Here is a 21489-nt window from a genome sequence, read left to right as displayed (position 1 = left end):
CCACGTCACCAGTCGAGGACGTAACTCTCACGTTGCCTTTTCTGCTTTCTCAACAGACCGGTCACTGCTGTCCGCTTCTGTAGCCCCCTCCTCCACAGACAGTGAGGCAGTCACTGCCAGCGGTGACTTCGACCAAACCATCTCTGCTGTTGCCTTTACGCCAGTGGTGACTTTCGTAAATGGCAAACGCGAAGTCACTCTTACGCCCAAAGCTGGACAGGAAGAGGCGAGAGGTGACCAGTTTCAGACAAGGGGCACAGCAGTCGGCAGTGAGGTCATTTTCACAACGCTGCCACTTGTACGGCAGGACTATGGTAGCCATGTGCCCATGGTGGAGTCCACCCCTCCGTCAGCCACCGTACCTCTGCCAGAACAGGAACCACTCTCAACTGAAGGAACCATGGTGTCTGAAACAAGTGCACCAGCAAAGACCTCACCAACTGTTTCAGAGGGTGTAGGCAGGACCACAGCCGCTGGGCAAGAAGAAGAAAACGTCACGAAGCCTGAAACTCGTGTCACCTCCATCATGGTCTCTGGCATGGTAGAAGAAAGGACACACTCACCTTCGGTCCACTCTAAAGCAACTGACGAGGCGACCACAGATATGCATGTGGTGTCGAGCGCATCGCCGGCCACTGATTTTTATATCCCTGAAAATGGGGACAAAACGTCAACTGGCCTGTTAGTGACTGCACAGATGCAGACAACAATGGCAGCCAGCAACCTTGCATCACGCACAACAACTGAACATGGAAGCCGAACTACAAATGAACAAAAAACAAACGTAACCGTAACTGATGGCACAGAGTTGAACATGCAACACCATTCAACACAGAAAAAAAGCTCAGGGTCTGCGGGAACGGAACCTTCTCTCCTCACAATTATTTCCATATCTCCCACAACTGTAGATGAGAAAGAAAGTGAAGATGCCACTGCTTCTCCAAAAAACATGCCTCACAAAGAATCTTCAATTTCAGCGTCTTCTTTTTTCTCAACAGAAACAAAAGCTGAGGGTTCAGGTATCCAGACCCAAGATATGTTCACCGCAACAAAAACTCCTCATCACAACACTGCATATGTTACAGAAGAGGAGGCCATGTCCCAAACATCTACGGCCGTTACTTTCAAACACAAAGAGCAATCGGTAACAACAGATCCACTCACCATTCAAAAGAGTGATGCCACTGCGCTAACTTCGGCGAAAGAAGAGACCTTGGTGGATCTCACCACACATGCAGTAGATACTGATTCAACTTCATCTGCAACAAATGCTTTACCTGAAAACATAACAGGGACAGAGCTGCAAACTCTCACTTCCAGTGTTGTCACCTCAGCCTATTCGGGTGATGGCACCACATTTACCACAGAGTCTCTGACAACTGCTGAAGAACATCTTCAGGACACGACGTTGAAAGATACAGCAAGAACAGATGACTTATTAGCCACAAGTGAAGTGACTTTACTGCATTCTTCAGGTTCCACAAGTGCAACCACAGAAGCGGAAGACATTTTGAAAGATCAGACTATAGAGACGATTTTTTTCAGCAGCAGAGCACTTCCGGTGGGAATAACCACCGTACTGACATCATCTGATCCAACCTCCCAAAGTTCAATAGATGAGGCAACAAAAGATACAGCCAGGACGTCAGAAACTGTTTTACTGGAATCAGGCCCATCCATATTACAATCACAAGCTGAGGAGGTGGGCTCAGATGACATGTTCATGACAACAGATATACCTCAACAACAAACTCATCGTACAAGTGTAGCAGTGACAACAGCAAGTCCACAAACAGAAACTCTAAGTAGTGATGTCACAGAAGATCAGAAAACAAAATCTCCCCTTACCAGAGTTGAAGATACAACAAATGACACATCAGGGGAGATGGCAAGAACACCAGACAGCATTTTACTGGAATCTACAGGCCCATCTTCATTACGTTTCCAGACAGAGGAGGTGAACTCTGGTGAATCAACTCCAGAGATGTTTACCACAACAGATTCTTTTAATGAACAATCTACAGCTACAGTTGCAGAGGAGACAACGTCCAGAACAGCAGAAAAAACTGGTGAAAAAACAGCTGTGTTTACTTCTGCTCCCACAGAAGGGACAAGCACAGCAAGTGAGATGAGTTTAAGGGAGCAGACAACAAAATTGTCCTTCACAACATCACCTTCAGCTGACAAGACAACTGTACACACAACAAAGGAAACAGACAAGACATCAGACACTCTGGAACCTACAGGCCCATCTTCATTAGGTTTACAGACTGAGGAGTTGGGATCAAGTGAAGTGACTCCTGAGATGCTCACCTCAACAGATACTACTCATGAAAATCCTGTAGCTACAGTTGTAGAGAAGACAACGTCCAGACCTGTAATAGAAACAAATGTTCATGAACGTACAGCAGTCACTGCTGAAACAAAAGCTTCTGCTTCTAAAGGGACAGACACAACAAGTGAAAAAAGTTCGGGAGACCATTCCTTCACAACGTCACCTTCAGCTGAAGACACAACAGGTAAAACAGGCAAGACATCAGACCCTCTTTTACTGGAATCTACAGCTTCAATAAGTTCTAGAATGGGGGCCATTGTTTCAAGTGAAATACCTCTGCATATGTTCAGCACAGCAGACCCGAACAAAAAACAACGAACATCTTCAACTATAGAGGAGGTGACCGCAGAGCCACGTGAAGGAAAAATGAATTTAGGAGATCAGACAACAAATATTGCCCCCACAAAAACCACGTTGCCTTTGACTAAAGAAACAACTGGACACACAACAGAGGAAACGTCAAACACTACTTTACTGGAATCTAAAGGCCCACCTGAATTATATTTACAGACAGAGGAGGTCGGCTCTGGTGAAGTAGTTCCTGAGATGTTCACCACAACAGTTACTACTCATGAGCAATCTAAATCTACATTTGTAGAAGAGACAACATCCAGACCAATAGTAGAAACAACAACTGCTCAGGTCACAAAAGGGACATCAGTCACTGGTGAAAGAACACTGGTGCTCACTTCTGCTCCCACATGGACGAGATCAACAAATGATACGAGTTTACAAGATCAGACAGCAACATTGTCCTTCACAACATCATCTTCAACTGAAGAGACAACCGACCACACAACAGAAGAAACAGACAAGACATCAGATAGTATTTTACTGGAGTCTACTGGCCCATCTTCATTTAGTTTCCAGACTGAGGAGCAGGGCTCTGGTGAAGCAAGTCCTAAGATGTTCACCACAAAAGAAACTATTCATGAACAATCTGAAGCTACAGTTGTAGAGGAGACAACATCCAGACCAATAGTAGAGACATCAACTGCTCAGGTCACAAAAGGGACAGCAGTCACTGGTGAAACAACGGTTGTGTTCACTTCTGCTCCCACAGAGACTAGAACAACAAGTCAAGTAAGTTCAGGAGATGAAACAGCAAAATTGTCCTTCACATCAGCACCTTCAGCTGAAAAGACAACTGGACATACAACAGAGGAATTAGGCAAAACGTCAGGAACTGCTCTACTAAAATCTACATTTGGGTTCCAGACAGAGGTTGTGGGCTCTGGTGAAGCATCTCCTAAAATGTTCACCACAACAGATACTATTCATGAAATATCTGCAGCTACAGTTGTAGAGAAGTCAACGTGGAGATCAGTGGTAGAAATGATACCTGTTAATGTCACAGAAGATACAGCAGTGACTGGTAAAACAACAGCTGTGTTCACCTCTGCTCCCACAGAGACAGGAACAACAAGTGAGATGAGTTCAGGAGCTCAGACAGCAAAATCGTCCTTCACAACATCACCTTCAACTGAAGAGACAACTGACCACACAACAGAAGAAACAGACAAGACATCAGACAGTATTTTACTGGAGTCTACTGGCCCATCTTCATTTAGTTTCCAGACTGAGGATGTGGGCTCTGGTGAAGTAACGCCTGAGATGTTCACCACAACAAATACTACTCATGAACAATCTGAAGATACATTTGTAGAAGAGACAACATCCAGACCAATAGTAGAATCAACATCTGTTCAGGTCACAAAAGCGACAACAGTCACTGGTGAAACAACAGTGGTGCTCACTTCTGCTCCCAGAGGGACAAAAACAACAAGTCAAGTAAGTTCAGGAGAAGAAACAACAAAATTGTCCTTCACAACATCACCTTCAACTGAAAAGACGACTGAACACACAACAGATGAATTAGGCAAAACCTCAGGCACTGATCTACTAGAATCTACATTAATTTTCCAGACAGAGGAGGTGAACTCTGGTGAAGTGACTTCTAAGATGTTCACCACAACAGATACTTCTCATGAACAATCTGAAGCTACAGTTGTAGAAGAGACATCCAGAACAGAAGTAGAGACATCAACTGCTCAGGTCACAAAAGGGACAGCAGTCACTGGTGAAACAACACTGGTGCTCACTTCTGCTCCGACAGGGACAAGAATAACAGGTCAAGTAAGTTCAGGTGAAGAAACAACAAAATTTTCCTTCACATCAGCACCTTCAGCTGAAAAGACAACTGGACACACAACAGAGGAAACAGGCAAAACTTCAGGAACTGCTCTACTAGAATCTACATTAAGTTTCCAGACAGAGGAGGTGGGCTCTGGTGAAGCATCTCCTAAGATGTTGACCACAACAGATAGTATTCATGAAATATCTGCAGCTACAGTTGTAGAGGAGACAACATCGAGATCAGTGGTAGAAATGACAACTGTTAATGTCACAGAAGATACAGCAGTCACTGGTAAAACAACAGCTGTGTTCACCTCTGCTCCCACAGAGACAGGAACAACAAGTGAGATGAGTTCAGGAGCTCAGACAGCAAAATCATCCTTCACAACATCACCTTCAACTGAAGAGACAACTGACCACACAACAGAAGAAACAGACAAGACATCAGATAGTATTTTTCTGGAGTCTACTGGCCCATCTTCATTTAGTTTCCAGACTGAGGAGCAGGGCTCTGGTGAAGCAACTCCTAAGATGTTCACCACAAAAGAAACTATTCATGAACAATCTGAAGCTACAGTTGTAGAGGAGACAACATCCAGACCAATAGTAGAGACATCAACTGCTCAGGTCACAAAAGAGACAGCAGTCACTGGTGAAACAATGGTTGTGTTAACGTCTGCTCCCACTGGGACAAGCACAACAAGTGAGATGAGTTCACAAGATCAGACAACAAAATTTTTTTTCACAACATCACCTTCAACTGAAAAGACAACTGGACACACAACAGAGGAATTAAGCAGAACTTCAGGAACTGATCTACTAGAATCTACATTAAGTTTCCAGACAGAGGAGGAGGGCTCTGGTGAATCAACACCTGAGATGTTGACCACAACAGATATTATTCATGAAATATCTGCAGCTACAGTTGTAGAGGAGACAACATCGAGATCAGTGGTAGAAATGACAACTGTTAATGTCACAGAAGATACAGCAGTGACTGGTAAAAACACAGCTGTGTTCTCCTCTGCTCCCACAGAGAGAGGAACAACAAGTGAGATGAGTTCAGGAGCTCAGACAGCAAAATTATCCTTCACAAAATCAACTTCAACTGAAGAGACAACTGACCACACAACAGAAGAAACAGACAAAACATCAGACAGTATTTTACTGGAGTCTACTGGCCCATCTTCATTTAGTTTCCAGACAGAGGAGGTGAACTCTGGTGAAATAACGCCTGAGATGTTCAACACAACAAATACTACTCATGAACAATCTGAAGATACATTTGTAGAAGAGACAACATCCAGACCAATAGTAGAGACATCAACTGCTCAGGTCACAAAAAAGACAGCAGTCACTGGTGAAACAACAGCTGTGTTCACGTCTGCTCCCACTGGGACAAGCACAACAAGTGAGAAGAGTTCCCAAGATCAGACAATAAAATTCTTCTTCACAACATCACCTTCAGCTGAAAAGACAACTGGACACACAACAGATGAATTAGGCAAAACCTCAGGCACTGATCTACTAGAATCTATATTAAGTCTCCATACAGAGAATATGGGCTCTGGTGAATTGACCCCTAAGATGTTCACCACAACAGATAGTATTCATGAAATATCTGTAGCCACAGTTGTAGAGGAGACAACATCCAGACCAGTGGTACAAACAACAAATGATTTTGTCACAGAAGATACAGCAGCTACTGGTAAAACAACAGCTGTGTTAACGTCTGCTCCCACAGGGACAAGCACAACAAGTGAGATGAGTTCACAAGATCAGACAACAAAATTGTCCTTCACAACATCAACTTCAGCTAAAGAGACAAGGGACAACACAACAGAAGAAACAGGCAAAACATCAGACAGTATTTTACTGGAGGTTACAGTCCCATTTGTATTCCAGATAGAGGAGTTGGGCTCTGGTGAAGCAACTCCTGGGATGTTCACCACAACAAATACTTCTCATGAGCAACCTGAAGCTACAGTTGTAGAAGAGACAACATCACGAACACTAGTAAAGACATCAACTGCTCATGTCATAGATAGTACAGCAGTCATTGGTGAAACAACTGTGGTGTTCACTTCTGCTCTCACAGGCACAAGAACAACAAATCAAGTAAGTTCAGGAGAATTGTTCTTCACAACATCACCTTCAGCTGAAGTCACAACAGAGAAAATTGCTAAATCTACAGGCCCATCTTCATTAGGTTTCCTAACAGAGGAGATGGGCTCTGCTCAACCGACTCCTAAGATGTTCATCACAACAGATACAATTAACAAAATCTCTCTAACTGCAGCGGTAGAGGAAACAGCACCCACACCAGTAGTAGACCCATCAAATGTCACTGGACATATTGCAGTTACTGGTAAAACAACGGATGTGGTCACGGTTGCTCCCAAAGGTACAAGCACAACAACTGGAATGAGTTCAAAAGATCAGACAACAAAATTGTCATTCAAAACATCACCTTCAGCTGAAGAGACATCTGACCACACAATGGAAAAAACAGGCAAGACATCAGATACCTTTTTTCTGGAATCTACAGGCCCATCATCATTTCCTTTCCAGACAGAGAATGTGGGCTCTGGTGAAGCAACTGCTGAGATGTTCAGTACAACAGATAATACTCATAAACAATCTGAAGCTACAGTTGTAGGAGGGACAATGTCCAGTCTAATAGTTGAATCCACGACTGCTCCTGTCACAGAAGGTACAGCATTCACTGGTGAAACAACTGTGTTGTTCACTTCTGCTCCCACAGGAACAAGAACAACAAGTCAAGTAAGTTCAGGAGATCGGACAACACAATTGTCCACCACAACATCACATTTAGCTGAAGAGACAACTGACAATACAACGGAAGAATCAGGCAAGACATCAGACATATTTTTCCTGGAATCTACAGGCCCATCTTCATTTCTTTCCCAGACAGAGGAGGTGGGTTCAGGTGAAGTGACTCCTGAGATGTTCACCACAGATACAACTCAAAAACAATCTGAAGCTACAGTTGTAGAGGAGACAACGTCTAGGTCACTTCTTGTATCAACAACTCCTGTCACAGAAGGTACAGCAAGCAATGTTGAAAAAACACTGGTGTTCACATCTGCTCCTACAGGGACAAGAACAACAAGTGACATAATTTCAGGAGCTCAGACAACAAAATTGTCCTTCACAACATCACTTTCAACTGAAGAGACAACTGATACCACAATGGAAGAAACGGGCAAGACATCAGACACACATTTACTGGAATCCATTGACCCATCTACATTCAATTTACAGACAGAGGAGGTCGGCTCTGGTGAAGTGACTCCTGAGATGTTCACCACAACAGTTACTACTCATGAACAATCTAAAGCTACAGTTGTAGAAGAGACATCATCCAGACCAATAGTACAAACAACAGATCCTGTCACAGAAGGTACAGCAGTTACTGGTGAAACAACTGTGTTGTTCACTTCTGCTCCCACATGGATAAGATCAACAAGTCAAGTAAGTCCAGGAGATCAGACAACAAAATTGTCCTTCACAACATTACTTTCTACTGAAGAGACAACTGACCACACAACCGAAGAAACAGACAAGACATCAGACACTAATGTACTGGAATCTAAAGGCCCATCTACATTACTTTTACACACAGAAGAAGTCGGCTCTGGTGATGTGACTCCTGAGATGTTCACCACAACAGGTACTACTCATGAACAATCTGAAGCTACAGTTGTAGGGGAGACAACATCTAGACTAATATTTGAATCAACAACTGCTCCTGTCACAGAAGGTACAGCAGTCACTGGTGAAACAACAGTGGTGTTCAAATCTGCTCCCACATGGACAAGAACAACAAGTGAGATGAGTTCACAATATGAGCCAACAAAATTGTCCTTCACAACACCACCTTCAACTGAAGAGACAACTGACACCACAACAGAAGAAACAGGCAATGCATCAGACACTCTTTTACTTGAGTCTACAGGCCCATCTTCATTTTATTTCCAGACACAGGAGGTCGGCTCTGGTGAAGTGACTCCTGAAATGTTCACCACAACAGATTCTACTCATGACCAATCTGAAGCTACAGTTGTAGAAGAGACATCCAGAACAGTAGTAGAGACATCAACTGCTCAGGTCACAGAAGATACAGCAGTCACGGCCAAAACAACAATGGTGTTCACTTCTGCTCGCACAGAGACAAGAACAAGTCAAGAAAGACAACATCAGACAACAAAATTGTCCTTGACAACATCGTCTTCAACAGAAGAGTCAGCTGTAGACACAACAGAGGAAAGAGACACAATTTCAGACACCCTTTTACTGGAATTTACGAGCCCATCTTCATTAAGTTTTTCAGAGGGGGTGGGCACTGTTGAAGTGACTTCTGATATGCTCAAAACAACAGACTCAATTCATGAAATATCTGTAGCAACAGTTAAAGAGGAGACAGCATCCAGACTGGAAGTAGAGACATCAACCAAATTGCCCTTCACAACATCACCTTTAGTTGAAGAGACAAGTGACAACACAATGATAGAAACAGCCAATACATCAGACATTATTTTCCTGGAATCTAAAAGCCCATCTTCAATAATACACCAGACAGAGGACGTGGGCTCTGATGAAACGACCCCTGTGAGGTTCAACATGACATTCAGTACTCATGAACAATCTGTAGCTACAGCTGTAGAGACATCGACCAGAGCCATTGTAGAAACAACAACTGCTCCGGTGAAAGAAGATACAGCAGTCACTGGTGAAACAGCACTGCTGTTCACTTCTGCTCACTCAGGGACAAGCACAACAAGTGAGATGAGCTCACGAGATCAGACAGCAAAATTGTCCTTCACAACATCACCTTCAGTTAAAGTGACAACTGACCACACAATGGATGAAACAGGCAAGACATCAGACACTCTTTTACTTGAGTCTACGGGTTCATCTTCATTAAGTTTCCAAACAGAGGATGTGGGCTCTGGTGAAGTGACTCCTGAGATGTTCACCACAACAGATACTATTCATAAACAATCTAAAGCTACAGTTGTTGGGGAGACAACATCAATTGAAGAAACAATTGATATTGTCACAGAGGGGACAGCAGTCACTGGTGAAACTACAGTGGTGTTCACTTCTGCTCCCACAGGGACAAGAACAACAGGTGAGATGAGTTCACAAGATGTTCCAACAAAACGGTCCTTCTCAACATCACCTTCGACTGAAAAGACAAGTGACAAAACAACAGAAGAAACATACAAGACATCAGACAGTATTTTACTTGAGTCTTCAGGCCCATCTTCATTAAGATTTCAGACAGAGGAGGTGGGTTCAGGTGAAGTGACTCCTTATATATTCACCACAACAGCTACAATTGTTGAGGAGACAACGTCCAGACCAGTAGTAGAAACATCAAATGCTCATGTCACAGATGATACTGCAGTCACTTCAGCTCTAACAGGGACAAGCTCAACAAGTGAGATTAGTTCAAAAAACATTTCTTTCACATCACCTTTTTCTGAAAAGACAACTGAAGACACAACAGAGGAACCAGGCCAGACATCAGAAATTCTGTTACTAGAATCTACAGGTCCTTCTTCATCAAATTTCCAGACAGAGAACATGGATTCAGTTGAGTCTATCATATTTTCCACAACAGGTGCAACTCAGAAAGAAACTGAACCTATAGATGCGGATGAGACAACGAGCAGACCACAGGCAGCTTTTTTAACAATTGCGTATGTGTCCACTACAGAAACATCAACAAACCAGATGAGAAGGTTAGAGATTTCCACATCAACAGAAGATAGATCCACGAAAGATGTTTCATCTTCTGTCATTCCCACTGCTTACAGCATTATGTCAACGGACCCCCCATCTGATTTCCCTCACACTACATTAGAGAATATGAATGGAAATGAGGATGATGCATCAAGCAAACCTGCAGTCTCACTTTCTCCCATTTCTTTCAAAACCACACAGAGTGATTTATTCACCTTCTCAGAGAATGCCTCAGGGGATTACTCTCCTGAAATATTAACCCAAAATATCATGACCACTTCTTCCCAATTGCATAGTTCAGAAATGCCTTTTACATCATCACCATCGGAGCTGGACAGTAGCTACAGTACCCCTCTGAGCCTTTCTGCTCATGTCAGTGGAATATCTGGTAAAACACCAGGCAGCACTTGGAGGACATTTGCCACAGCAGAAACATCAACAGAGGGATTGAGTGACATATCAGAAACAACTAAAGCTTTTGAACAATATGCTGTTGCAACAGATGAGGCAGAAGTCCACCCAGCAGAAAGAGCAACTGCTATTTCGAAAACTGAATCGTCAAAACCAAGCACATCCTTAGTCTCAGAATTGGGACGTGGTGAGTACATAGGTGAGACTACAGCCCTTGAGTCAGTTCCTCCCCACCAAGCTCTGACAACTGAGAATGAAATGACCACAAGCTCAGACACCCAAGAGTCTGCTTCAGTGGAAAATCTTTTGCCCACAACAACACAAATACTTTTGAAATCTACAGCCTCTGTTACAGTGAATAGCGATGGCTCTGGTAAAATATCAACGGAACGCACATACGTTGATTTAGAAGGATCTACGGCCATGACTGCAGAGGAAGATTTCGACCAGGAGTCGGCAATCCCAGAAGGTTCAGCTGATGAGGCACGTAAACCACAGACAACCACCAAAATGTACAAACAATTTACTATAGCCACAGATGAAGCCAAATCTTCAACCAATTCTCCCCTGACAAGCGGAATTTCACCGCCTCAGACCACGACAGTGGTTTCAGCTATAGAGGAGGAAAGTGGAGATGGCACAGAAGAAGGCTCAGGTGGTGATCCTTCTGCCTTAAAACCCACTGGCTTGTTTTCGGTGGCAACAACTACAGTAAAGGAAGACATTTCAACACTGCCTGACACGTCTTCCCCTGTCAATTCTGTGATTTACGAGGAGAACACTGAAAAGCACGCTGCTTCTATCAGTCTTACAGATGAAGATAAGACTACTGCTTCCACCACACCATTACATGCGACACAACCAGTCACTGATGCCGTCATGGGTGAGGATAAACTCATCTCAGCCACCACAGAAACGCAGCTTAAGGCTGAGGCTCCTGAGCTCATTGAAACAGACGAGATAATTATTGATGCAGATTCCAGCTCCATTCTGCATTCTTCTTCACCTCTTACTCACACTATCCTGACAGAGGAAGCAGGTGGGGTGACAGCTGTTACCATAACACCTGGATCATTTTTTGTTGTAACAGATGATCTAGATGGGTCTGGAATGGGTATTCCATGGTCACCAACATCAGGTTTGCAGACAACACATTCATCCAAGCATCTCCAGCCCACAGCTCGGGTCGCAGTTACAAGTTCCAGGGTGCCTTCAAATGGTGATTTAACATCAACCACTTCTATGCCAGTCTACGACCAAAGTTCAGGTTATTCACAAGTTGAATCCATACCAGATATCAGGCATGTTGAATCAACAACGCTGTCTGAAGAAGAGGTAACCTCCACCGATGAGGAAAGCAGCTCAGTGAAAGGGATCATTATTCCTGATGTAGCAAGAACTCTGTCTTCAGAGGAGAAGCTGGACTGGAGTACTGCTACAGAAGACGTCAAACGACATGAAATTACACCACGGACAGACAGTGAGTCTTCAGACACCACATCTCCAATTGCAAAATCTTCACATTCGGCCTATGCCACGTCACAGCCCATGTATACCACCCAAGAGCCAATTTCTGTTACATCACAGTCTTTTTTAAGAACTTCAAAACAGCCAGAACACCTTATTAAAACCACAAAACGAGACAAAGTTAAACAGGATCTCACTACAACTTCAAGTTCAACCTTCACTTCAACACAAAGTCCTGTTCCTCTTGAAGACGGGTCTAGTATGAACTCAGATCGTCTAACTTCTACTCCACACCAAGCACCATCTTCCTCACCTGTTACAATTGATAGTCATGTAACTTCAGACCCGATTATTTCAGAAAATAAGAGCACAACATATTCTGTCACAGAACCCTCACAATCTCTGACAAAGGCCACCACAGAATATAATGAAACAAGAAAAGAAGCCAAGTTGACAGACAGGCCAGTTTCTTCTGTGGACCATTATTTGACAAGTTCTTTTCTGGACAAACACCATTCGTCCTTGAAGATGACTGAGAACCCCAATGTCTATATGACTGGTGGGGTGAAAATTCTACCCTCATCGGACTACATCAGAGAAGAAACTTCCTTTGACAGTGAACTGAATAATGAATCTTCATCAGACGGAAGTGCGGTTGAGGGGTCTTCTCCATCAACAGATAGAGCCAGCCTCAAAACCTCAGTAACTCCAATATCCGATTTTAAAAGCACATCTTTCACAGATAAAGACAGTTCTGGTGTCGACCTAACTTCAAAGACATTTGCCACACAGTCTTCTGGAAATGGCTCACATCACACAGTTACAGAGCATCCCGGTGAAACATCAACTGTTCAAGATGTAGTAATATACCAGCCAGAAGTGTCTAGCACAACAGAACCATCCAGTTCAAGAACATTTGCAGAAGAGGAAGGCTCAGGTCTTACACCCCTAACATCCTTGTCCTCCCACAAACCCATTACATCTCCACCTGATGTCACTTCATCTTTGGCAGGAACACACCCAGCTCATGATCACTCAGAGGTATTTGAGAGTTTGAATACAAGTGCAAAGTCCATCGGTCCAGATACGGAAACAACCTTTTTGTCTGTTTCCACCGTGAAATCAATACAACTGACCACTGAGCCTGATGAGGCACTTCATTTAGTCTCAACATTTGGCCATTTAGCCAGTCCAACTGGGACAACAGCGAGTGACATACCGACCAGCGTATCGAGCCAAACAGAAGACAGCAGCAACGACCTAGATCAGGTCACTGTTGCCTCCACATCTCCTCTGGTCAGTGTACGAGATGAAGAGATCATCAGAACACCTCAGACCCCTGCAGTGGAAGCCGAGTCAGATGAGGAGGAAGGAGCTGAATCTGACGGCACCAGTATTACACAAGACATGGCAAATGTCTTCTCTACAGGTCAAGTGGCTTCAAATGGTGATGCTCTTACCAGCCTTTTAACATCAACCACTTCTATGCCAGTCTACGACCAAAGTTCAAGTTATTCACAAGTTGAATCCATACCAGATATCAGGCAGGTTGAGTCAACAACGCTGTCTGAAGAAGAGGTAACCTCCACTGATGAGGAAAGCAGCTCAGTGAAAGGGATCATTATTGCTGATGTAGAAGGAACTCTGTCTTCAGAGGAGAAGCTAGACTGGAGTACTGCTACAGAAGATGTCAAACAACTTGAAATTACACCACGGACAGACAGTGAGTCTTCGGACACCAGCTCAGAAGAGGTCTCCACATCACCCCCTGGTGAGATACAAACTGTCTTGCTCTCCACAGTGACCAGCTCGCCTCTGCTGCTCACCATAGATCACAGTCCACCGGAGGCTGTGGGTGAAATCGAGGAGGCAGTAACGCCACAGGGACAGATAGAGGGCACCACTCTTCCCCCAACCGTGGACCAAACTAATTACATTCTGTCCGATGTCCCTACATCCCAACCTACTGCAGAAGAACCATTAGACTCTGAAGAGGAGACTGAGGAGCACACATCAGAGGACATATCGTGGCTCATTGAAACAACAACCCCCCTTGACGCAGACCACACCATTCTTGCAGAGACAATGGACATTTCAAGTATTTACACACCTACTTTTTTCTATATTAAATAAAGATTTGAATTGTTCTAATATAGTTGGGCTAACCCTTTTTTCACCCCAGGTGTTCATTCCTGTAATGACAACATCTGCTTAAACGGAGGCTCTTGTTTGAAAGTGGGCAATAGCTACGCCTGCACCTGCGCACCTGGATATGGAGGGGATTACTGTGAAATAGGTACAGTGCAGGATAAGCAGAGTTTAGAATCATTTTTGATTAGGCATGAGATTGGTGATGCTTTGTTTCTTGCCCTTTTTCATGAGCGTACTTCTCTCCACTTTTGCTGACATTTAGACATCGACGAATGTCAGTCAAATCCTTGTCGTAATGGAGGGACGTGCTTTGACGGGCTGAACTCTTTCACCTGCGTTTGTCTGCCAAGCTATGCGGGAGCACTTTGCGAACAAGGTAAGCCCATGCTGCATGGCACGGTATGACGTCTGCCTGGGTGGTAGAAGCCTTGTGGGCTGTAATAAGTCACAGCTTCAAACCCCACTTACTACAGTTGCTTTCCTGAGAAAGACACTTAACCCTGAGTTGCTCCAGGGGGGGCTGTCCCTGTAACTACCGATAGCAAGTTGCTCTGGATAAGGTGTGCTCCTAAAAGCCATAAATGTGAGAGTAAATGCTTGTGCAGTTCCACAATATTTTTTCCTTTTAGAAAGTATCCACACAAACACAAGCTAAATGTCAGTCAATAACTGGGGATGGCCACCAAGCCTTAACTATAAAATTTTATTGCTGTGTAGTCTCTGAGAGGATGTTTGCGAAGGCCCCATCTTCTTGGCTCGAGCAGATTTGTTGCTCCAGACGGCTGTAACTGACTCATAAAGTCTTGTCCGGCTCATCCGAAATTCCACCTCTCGCACCTGTCCACTATGCCCTCAGGTTGCGTTTGTATCTACAAGTGTGTAAAGTCGCGCCCCACTACGCAATGCCACAGGCCATCACCAGACAGACAAGATGTCATCGTTTTTTTTTTTTTTTTCCTTCTTGTCTGGGATTGATATTTAGAGAACCCCCAAAAAAGACACTGATAAATGTTCTTAGGAGGTTTTTATGAAAAGCGGCTGTAACTGAGAAGCACAAAAAATAACACGATTCCCACTTTTTTAGGGTCAGACCTGTAGTAATATTTTACATTTCATTATATATTGTAGTACATTGAGGTATGACTCCTTTCCATCATCCAATCATGTGTGGGAATCCTGGATATTGTTTTGTATAAAGTGAGCTGTTCTGACAAGTATTATGAATTTATTTTCTTTATTTTCATTTACTGACAGTTTAGCTTGAATTCCCTGCTTTTTACTTTCAGCTGGACATTTGGAACACATTAGGGCCCATTTAAAAAGCCCACTTGGTTTTGAAGTATTGTTTGGACCGATATGTATAAACCACTGTGAAGGATCCCTCTGGAAGTTCAGCAGTTGTTAATTTGACCACAGTGTTCCAGTGGTCAGTGTGTAATTTTGTCAGTATACAGAGCAAGGCAGAATAGTCACGGCCGCTCACAGCATTTACTCTGCCTGTGTAAACATTAGCGTTCGTCCACTTGAGTCAATAAGCCTCCACCACACCCCGAATGTAACTGCAGTCACTTTGTTGTGACTCAGTGCTGCACATGAAGCCTGGGACATCTGAGTAGGTGGAGGCACGAGCCTCAGAACACAGATGCTCCCCCAACATCTCCACCTGCATTGGTGTCACTGACAGAATGAGCCTCTTTTGGGTCATTCTGCTAAGGGGATGCTGGTGCTGTAGGGTACTGTCAGCATCCTGTTCGAAAGGGGATACTCCGGGTCCGGACCAGAGTTTCGTGTTCCTCCTGTCTTATTATGGTTTCTGATTGCTTTCACCTATGTATGTCTGTATAAAGCTGCCCTGTTTGTGTCGGTTCACCATTATGTCGTTGATAGGTGAATTTTCTCCTGTCTTGCGTTTGTATAATAAAGCCCCTGTCTTGTGCCGTTGTGCGTATGCATCCTCCTTCCCTCGCCATGTCTGACAGACCAACATGGTCTTCAGATGTTTCACACGTACTTGGATTCATTCCGTGCATTCTTCGTTTATTTGCACAGACACGGAGACATGTACCTACGGCTGGCACAAGTTCCAAGGGCACTGCTACAAGTACTTCCCCCACAGGCGCAACTGGGAGACAGCGGAGCGCGAATGTCGCCTGCAGGGGGCGCACCTGGCCAGCGTGGTCACTCAAGAAGAGCAGCAGTTCATCAACCGTAAGTCGCCAAAAATTTTCTGAATCCCCTCCCCTTCAGAATCCACTGTGCATGTTGTGAAAACACAAGAAAACACAAAGAGTAGTTAACTTGGTGAGCAGTGAACCTGATGGGCCTTGGTTTGGCCCCAAAATGGAGCTCCTAATATGAAAAAAGAAATAAGTGTTGAAGGCACACTACGCCATTTTGTCCCTGGCAGGTCTTGGGCATGACTACCAGTGGATCGGCCTCAACGATAAGATGTTTGAAAATGACTTCCGATGGACAGATGGCAACTCTTTGGTGAGTTAAAACACTAGAAATATCACCCTCACAAGACCACACCCTCATTAGCAAATACTGCTGTGTCTATATACAGAAGAGTTTGTTACATTTATAGACTGTTAATCTAAAATCTGGTAAGATTTAGAGAGTAAAAAAGTTTATTGAGAAGAAGTTTTGAGCCTATTTCTCTCTGTGTGGTTTGGGGCTTTGGGGCTGGAACTAACAGGTTTCTGTCAACAGTGCGGGCGGACTCATTCTTACATTACACCTCTTGGTTTCTGTGGGTTTTTGCACTGCTTTTCTGTTTAACCAGTTGAGGCGGAAAGCATCAGTACCAATATCACCACTCCCCAGTCCAAACTGACTGAAACGGCTGCAGAAAAAACGCACAACCTAAAAACCCCTATCGATAAAGTATGCCTTACTGTCTGTGTTTTCCACCACAAAACAGTCAGATCGTAAGAAAGAGCATTGCGTGTTACCCAGAAACTGTTCCGAACGCAACTGACCATTTGGTCAGAAATACTGTCAGTCAAAAAAGGGATGCACAGCTTTTTTCCTCCCTGTCTTGCCTTTCGCCCTTTGTGATGGACATACGTGGATACTGGGAATGCCTCTCCCGTCGATATGTGTATGCCTCCCAATTCTCTGATGTGCCAAACAAGCTCTCATTCCTCCACACTGACAAATGGGAATGGACGGTAATCCGGTGCATGTTAGACAGCTCGCTCAGAAAGTGAAGTGAAAAGAAAGAAGAAAGTGCATCACAGGGATAACATTAGCTAAGGATAAGGTTAGTCTGTAATGTCCTGTGTTCTTAATTACATGATAGGATTTGATATCTGAGGCATCACTTTGTGTGGGAAGTCATTAAATTTACTTGTGCGTGTTTAAGGGGTTTTAATAATTGCTGCTTTGGGTCTGGTGGTGCAGAAGGGCCCATGACTTCAAAGCCAAGTGAACGGCAGAGTCCAGGGCCCAGGATCAGGGAAAGGCCCCGGGCCGTGAGCTGTAAACCCCTCTTATCCGAGGGTACACAGTCAACACTACGGGAGAGATGACGGGTGCAGACAGGTTACTGCAGCAGCTCAGGAAGTGTGTGTGTGTGTGTGTGTGTGTGTGTAGTTACACCTGTGTGAGCTGCATGCCTGAGGACACCGCTCTGTGTCTGTGTGTGGTGTGCATCCCCTTGTGTCGGAGGAAACAGAAGCTGTGTTTTTGGCCTTAATAACAGAGCTGTGGCTTGGTGGCGAGGGGGCGGGGTTCCCCACTGCTTTGAAGTGTCGGTGTGAACTCAAGGCTCAGTGAAAGACAGTGTCGCACCAGCCTGTCGCAGATGGGACTCACATTCCTCACAACCCAGTTGATGCACACCCGGCCTGACGGTGTGTAGGCACAGCTGCTACGTGTGTAGATTTCTACTTTGGAGCTGATATGAATTGGTTTGGATCTTTATTTGGCCCATGTGCTAGACAGCACTTCATTCTGTCCCTTACTTTCTGCCTCCTTTCAATGACCGTGTGGACTCCGGGGGTAATGGGGCAGTTAAGCCTGGCAGCAGAATAAAGGTCCCGAGGCTGATTTAGTCCCTGGGAATCAGGAATGGCCAAGTGAACGGCGCTGTACTGAGAGACGTCTGTTCGTTTGCTACCAGGCGGCGCCAAGTGGCAAATTGATATTCAGGAACTGCAGAAGTGTAACAGGCCAGAAGCTGTACTTGATCACTTCTGATGTTCCTACAGCTGCCTTCTTTTGTCTTCAGATCAATGCGCATAGGACTGCAAGCCGTTAGTCAGCTGGATTCTGTTTTCTCTCCACCAAGGAGAATTCGGTGTCGGTCACATGATGACATCACTCATGCTGTTGGCTTTGGTAAATGTGTACAAAGTACAGAACATTAACAATAAAAAAAAAAAAAGAAAAAAAAATTCTATTTACACTGTACCTCGCTCTTTTGTGGAAGCATGAGTTTAGCTTCCTCGTGTGGTCATGCACAGTATCTGCACTGTTTTTCTCTCTCACACATTGGCCTCTGCAACAGTGTCTACAATAACTCTAACAACAATAATAATAAATTAGATTAAAACTACAAAAAAATAAAATAATTATGACACTACCACAAATTCTGTTCTAGTAGGAACTGGTAAAAACTTGAGAAACTGGATGAAGTCCTTCCAAAATTTCGAAATTTTATTTTATTTCTGGAACTGTTTTGACCTGTGATGAAGTGTTTGGCAACAAAAAATGTTTTCTCTTTATTTGGTTTAATACATAAAAAGGAGGCAGGGCTGAACGATACACCGAAATTGAACCGAAGTCGAATTGAACCCCAGACTGCTCTGCTCCATAGGTTAATGTCAGGGTTGCTGTGGGACAGATGCGCAGACATGCTGGGTTGGCTGGAGACAGTCAGTGAGAGACTGGGAAAATGGCAAATGGCGAATGGCAAATGCAGCCGAAGGGGGTCCGAGGGGGCGTGCAGCAGAGTAAACAAAGTAGAGACAGTAAAAAAAAGTTCTGTCCTCTTCGTGGCATTCGCCCATTGTAATGTTGAGTAAGGCATGCTGTCAAGAATTGCATGGATAATTACACCCTGCTACAGCGGAAACTGGTTTCTATGTCAAAAGATTGTTTAAGGACCATGCAATGTTTTGTGACTGTGATGACTTTTCAGACTACAGGTTATGAGCGTTTTGAACAAATGAGGAATACTCTGTATTCTTATGTTGAAATATCTCAGTTTGTAATATGCACATTTATGACTGTGTTACACTGCCCAGTTCCTTTGGTCAAACAGACCCACCGTGATTAAATCCCAACTGATACGTATTCACTCTTGCTTCCATTTTGTGGCTCTATTCCAACTGAATGCAGTTTACGCCTAAAGTATGTAACAATTTTGTAATCCTTGACCGCCTTCGTCTCTGCTTTTCAACCTCAGCAATATGAAAACTGGAGGCCCAATCAGCCAGACAGTTTTTTCTCATCTGGGGAGGACTGCGTGGTAATGATCTGGCATGAGGATGGGCAATGGAACGATGTCCCCTGTAACTACCACCTCACCTTCACATGCAAGAAGGGCACAGGTGAGCATCCAAACACCACCAACAAAAAAAGTATCATGAGGATCCATCTTGTGACTTTGGAATGACCGAGCTTTGCGTGTCTGACAGTGTCCTGCAGTCAGCCTCCGGTGGTCCAGAATGCCCGCACCTTTGGGTCAATGCGTGCACGTTATGAGATCAACTCCTTAGTGAGGTACCAGTGCATGAATGGATTCATACAGAGGCACGTGCCCACCATCCGGTGCCGTGGGGACGGGTCCTGGGACCGGCCCAAAATCGCCTGCATGACACGTGAGTCCTACAGTTGCCCAACAGTTGAGGCCCATGTTTTAGAACTTCACTAACTGTGTGCTTTTCTCTGTACTCAGCATCCAGTTTCCAGAGGTCCTATACGAGAAGGTACCAGAATGTGCGCTCATACAGTGTCTGGAGGAGGTCAGAGGATTCCGCTCGTCACCATCAGGCCCGCACCAAAAGACACAACTGGACCAAACAGAAATGGCTTCAATAACCCGCTGCTCCCAGCAGATGGAGCTCAAGTGCCTTTTACTGCATCCAGCAAACATTTATGAGGAGTGATAAAAAAAAAGAGACAATCTATTTTTGCAAGCAAGATTTTATTAATATGTCTTCTGCAGCAATTTCTTTTTTAACAAGTGAATGGATACCATGGATCTTTGCAGTATTTGTTCGGCCAATGGAGAGGAGAAAAGAGGTCTTCCACAGGCCACAAGGTGCTTTGATGTAACAAAGCAAACAACTCTGCGGCTCTACAGGTGCATCACAGCATCGTGGCCTGGACAGACAATAGCAATGCAATGAAAAACTGAAATCCCAATATTTTTGTAAAGGAAATTTGACGATGAAGCCCTGTGAAAGGGTGATAAAGAGAAAATTCTGGGGCTGACGAAATGCATGAATGCATGTTGATAATGTGCAATTTCTGTTGGATCACCTAAGTGCCTTTGCTACAAACAGAGGTAAAACAAATCAGTATGCAGCAATTAAAAAAGATATATATATTCTAGTTGTTAACATCCCCTTTGACCAAAATATCTCACTGCACAATGCAAAGCTCATTTAAAGAGAACGTACTATATATTCAAACTTGAACAAATGAGTGCAAGTTGCATTAAGTAATTTATTTATCAAGCTGTTCTTCGTCTTCCTGTTGTAAGACCTGGGCTTAGCAGGGTGACAGATTGGACGGCTTTGAGCAGAGCTGCAGTATTGTCAGTCACTGTAATGTATTTTTCCTAACTGTATGACATTTGGGGGTTATGGAGCAAAAGGAAAAACAACCATCAAATTCTACAGCATGATACCATGAAACCGTATGGAACTCGTGGATTGCTGGTGCTTATCCTTTTGCTGAATCCCAAGCAATCTCTGTCACGATTTACATGAATGATTGTGGGTTGACTGTGTTCTGAAGTGCACATAACAATTGTTTTATACGTATTTATACCACAAATTTAATATTATATATTGTGAATGTCCAGGATTATTGAAAAAAATGTTGAATGAAACAAAGTATATGACATTAGATTCTGTCTCCATGTCTGATTCTGTCTGCCTGATGGGAACGTCCCCTGAGCCATGTTCTTTGCAGCTTTTTTTCACCTGTAATTGAAGTAGGGCGTGGGTCTTGTTTCCATTTACAATTAATAGATAGAACCA

General features: G+C 44.0%; 1 protein-coding gene across 1 annotated transcript in view; it reads left to right on the top strand.

The window, feature by feature from the left end:
* The window catches only part of vcana (versican a), a 31015-nt gene extending 9710 nt beyond the window's left edge, over positions 1-21305 (top strand). Inside the window, exons 6-12 of the mRNA XM_028996471.1 lie at positions 14304-14417; positions 14535-14648; positions 16322-16480; positions 16680-16762; positions 19686-19830; positions 19918-20100; positions 20178-21305. Coding sequence (XP_028852304.1) covers positions 14304-14417; positions 14535-14648; positions 16322-16480; positions 16680-16762; positions 19686-19830; positions 19918-20100; positions 20178-20320 — 941 coding nt within the window. The 3' untranslated portion in view covers positions 20321-21305. The remainder of the gene's footprint in view (positions 1-14303; positions 14418-14534; positions 14649-16321; positions 16481-16679; positions 16763-19685; positions 19831-19917; positions 20101-20177) is intronic.
* Positions 21306-21489: the final 184 nt, after the last annotated feature.

Source organism: Denticeps clupeoides, chromosome 11 (genome assembly GCF_900700375.1).
Source record: "Denticeps clupeoides chromosome 11, fDenClu1.1, whole genome shotgun sequence".
In the NCBI taxonomy this organism is placed as follows: domain Eukaryota; kingdom Metazoa; phylum Chordata; class Actinopteri; order Clupeiformes; family Denticipitidae; genus Denticeps; species Denticeps clupeoides.
Note: the sequence above shows the minus strand (reverse complement) of the source record. Positions and strands in the feature narration are given on the sequence as shown.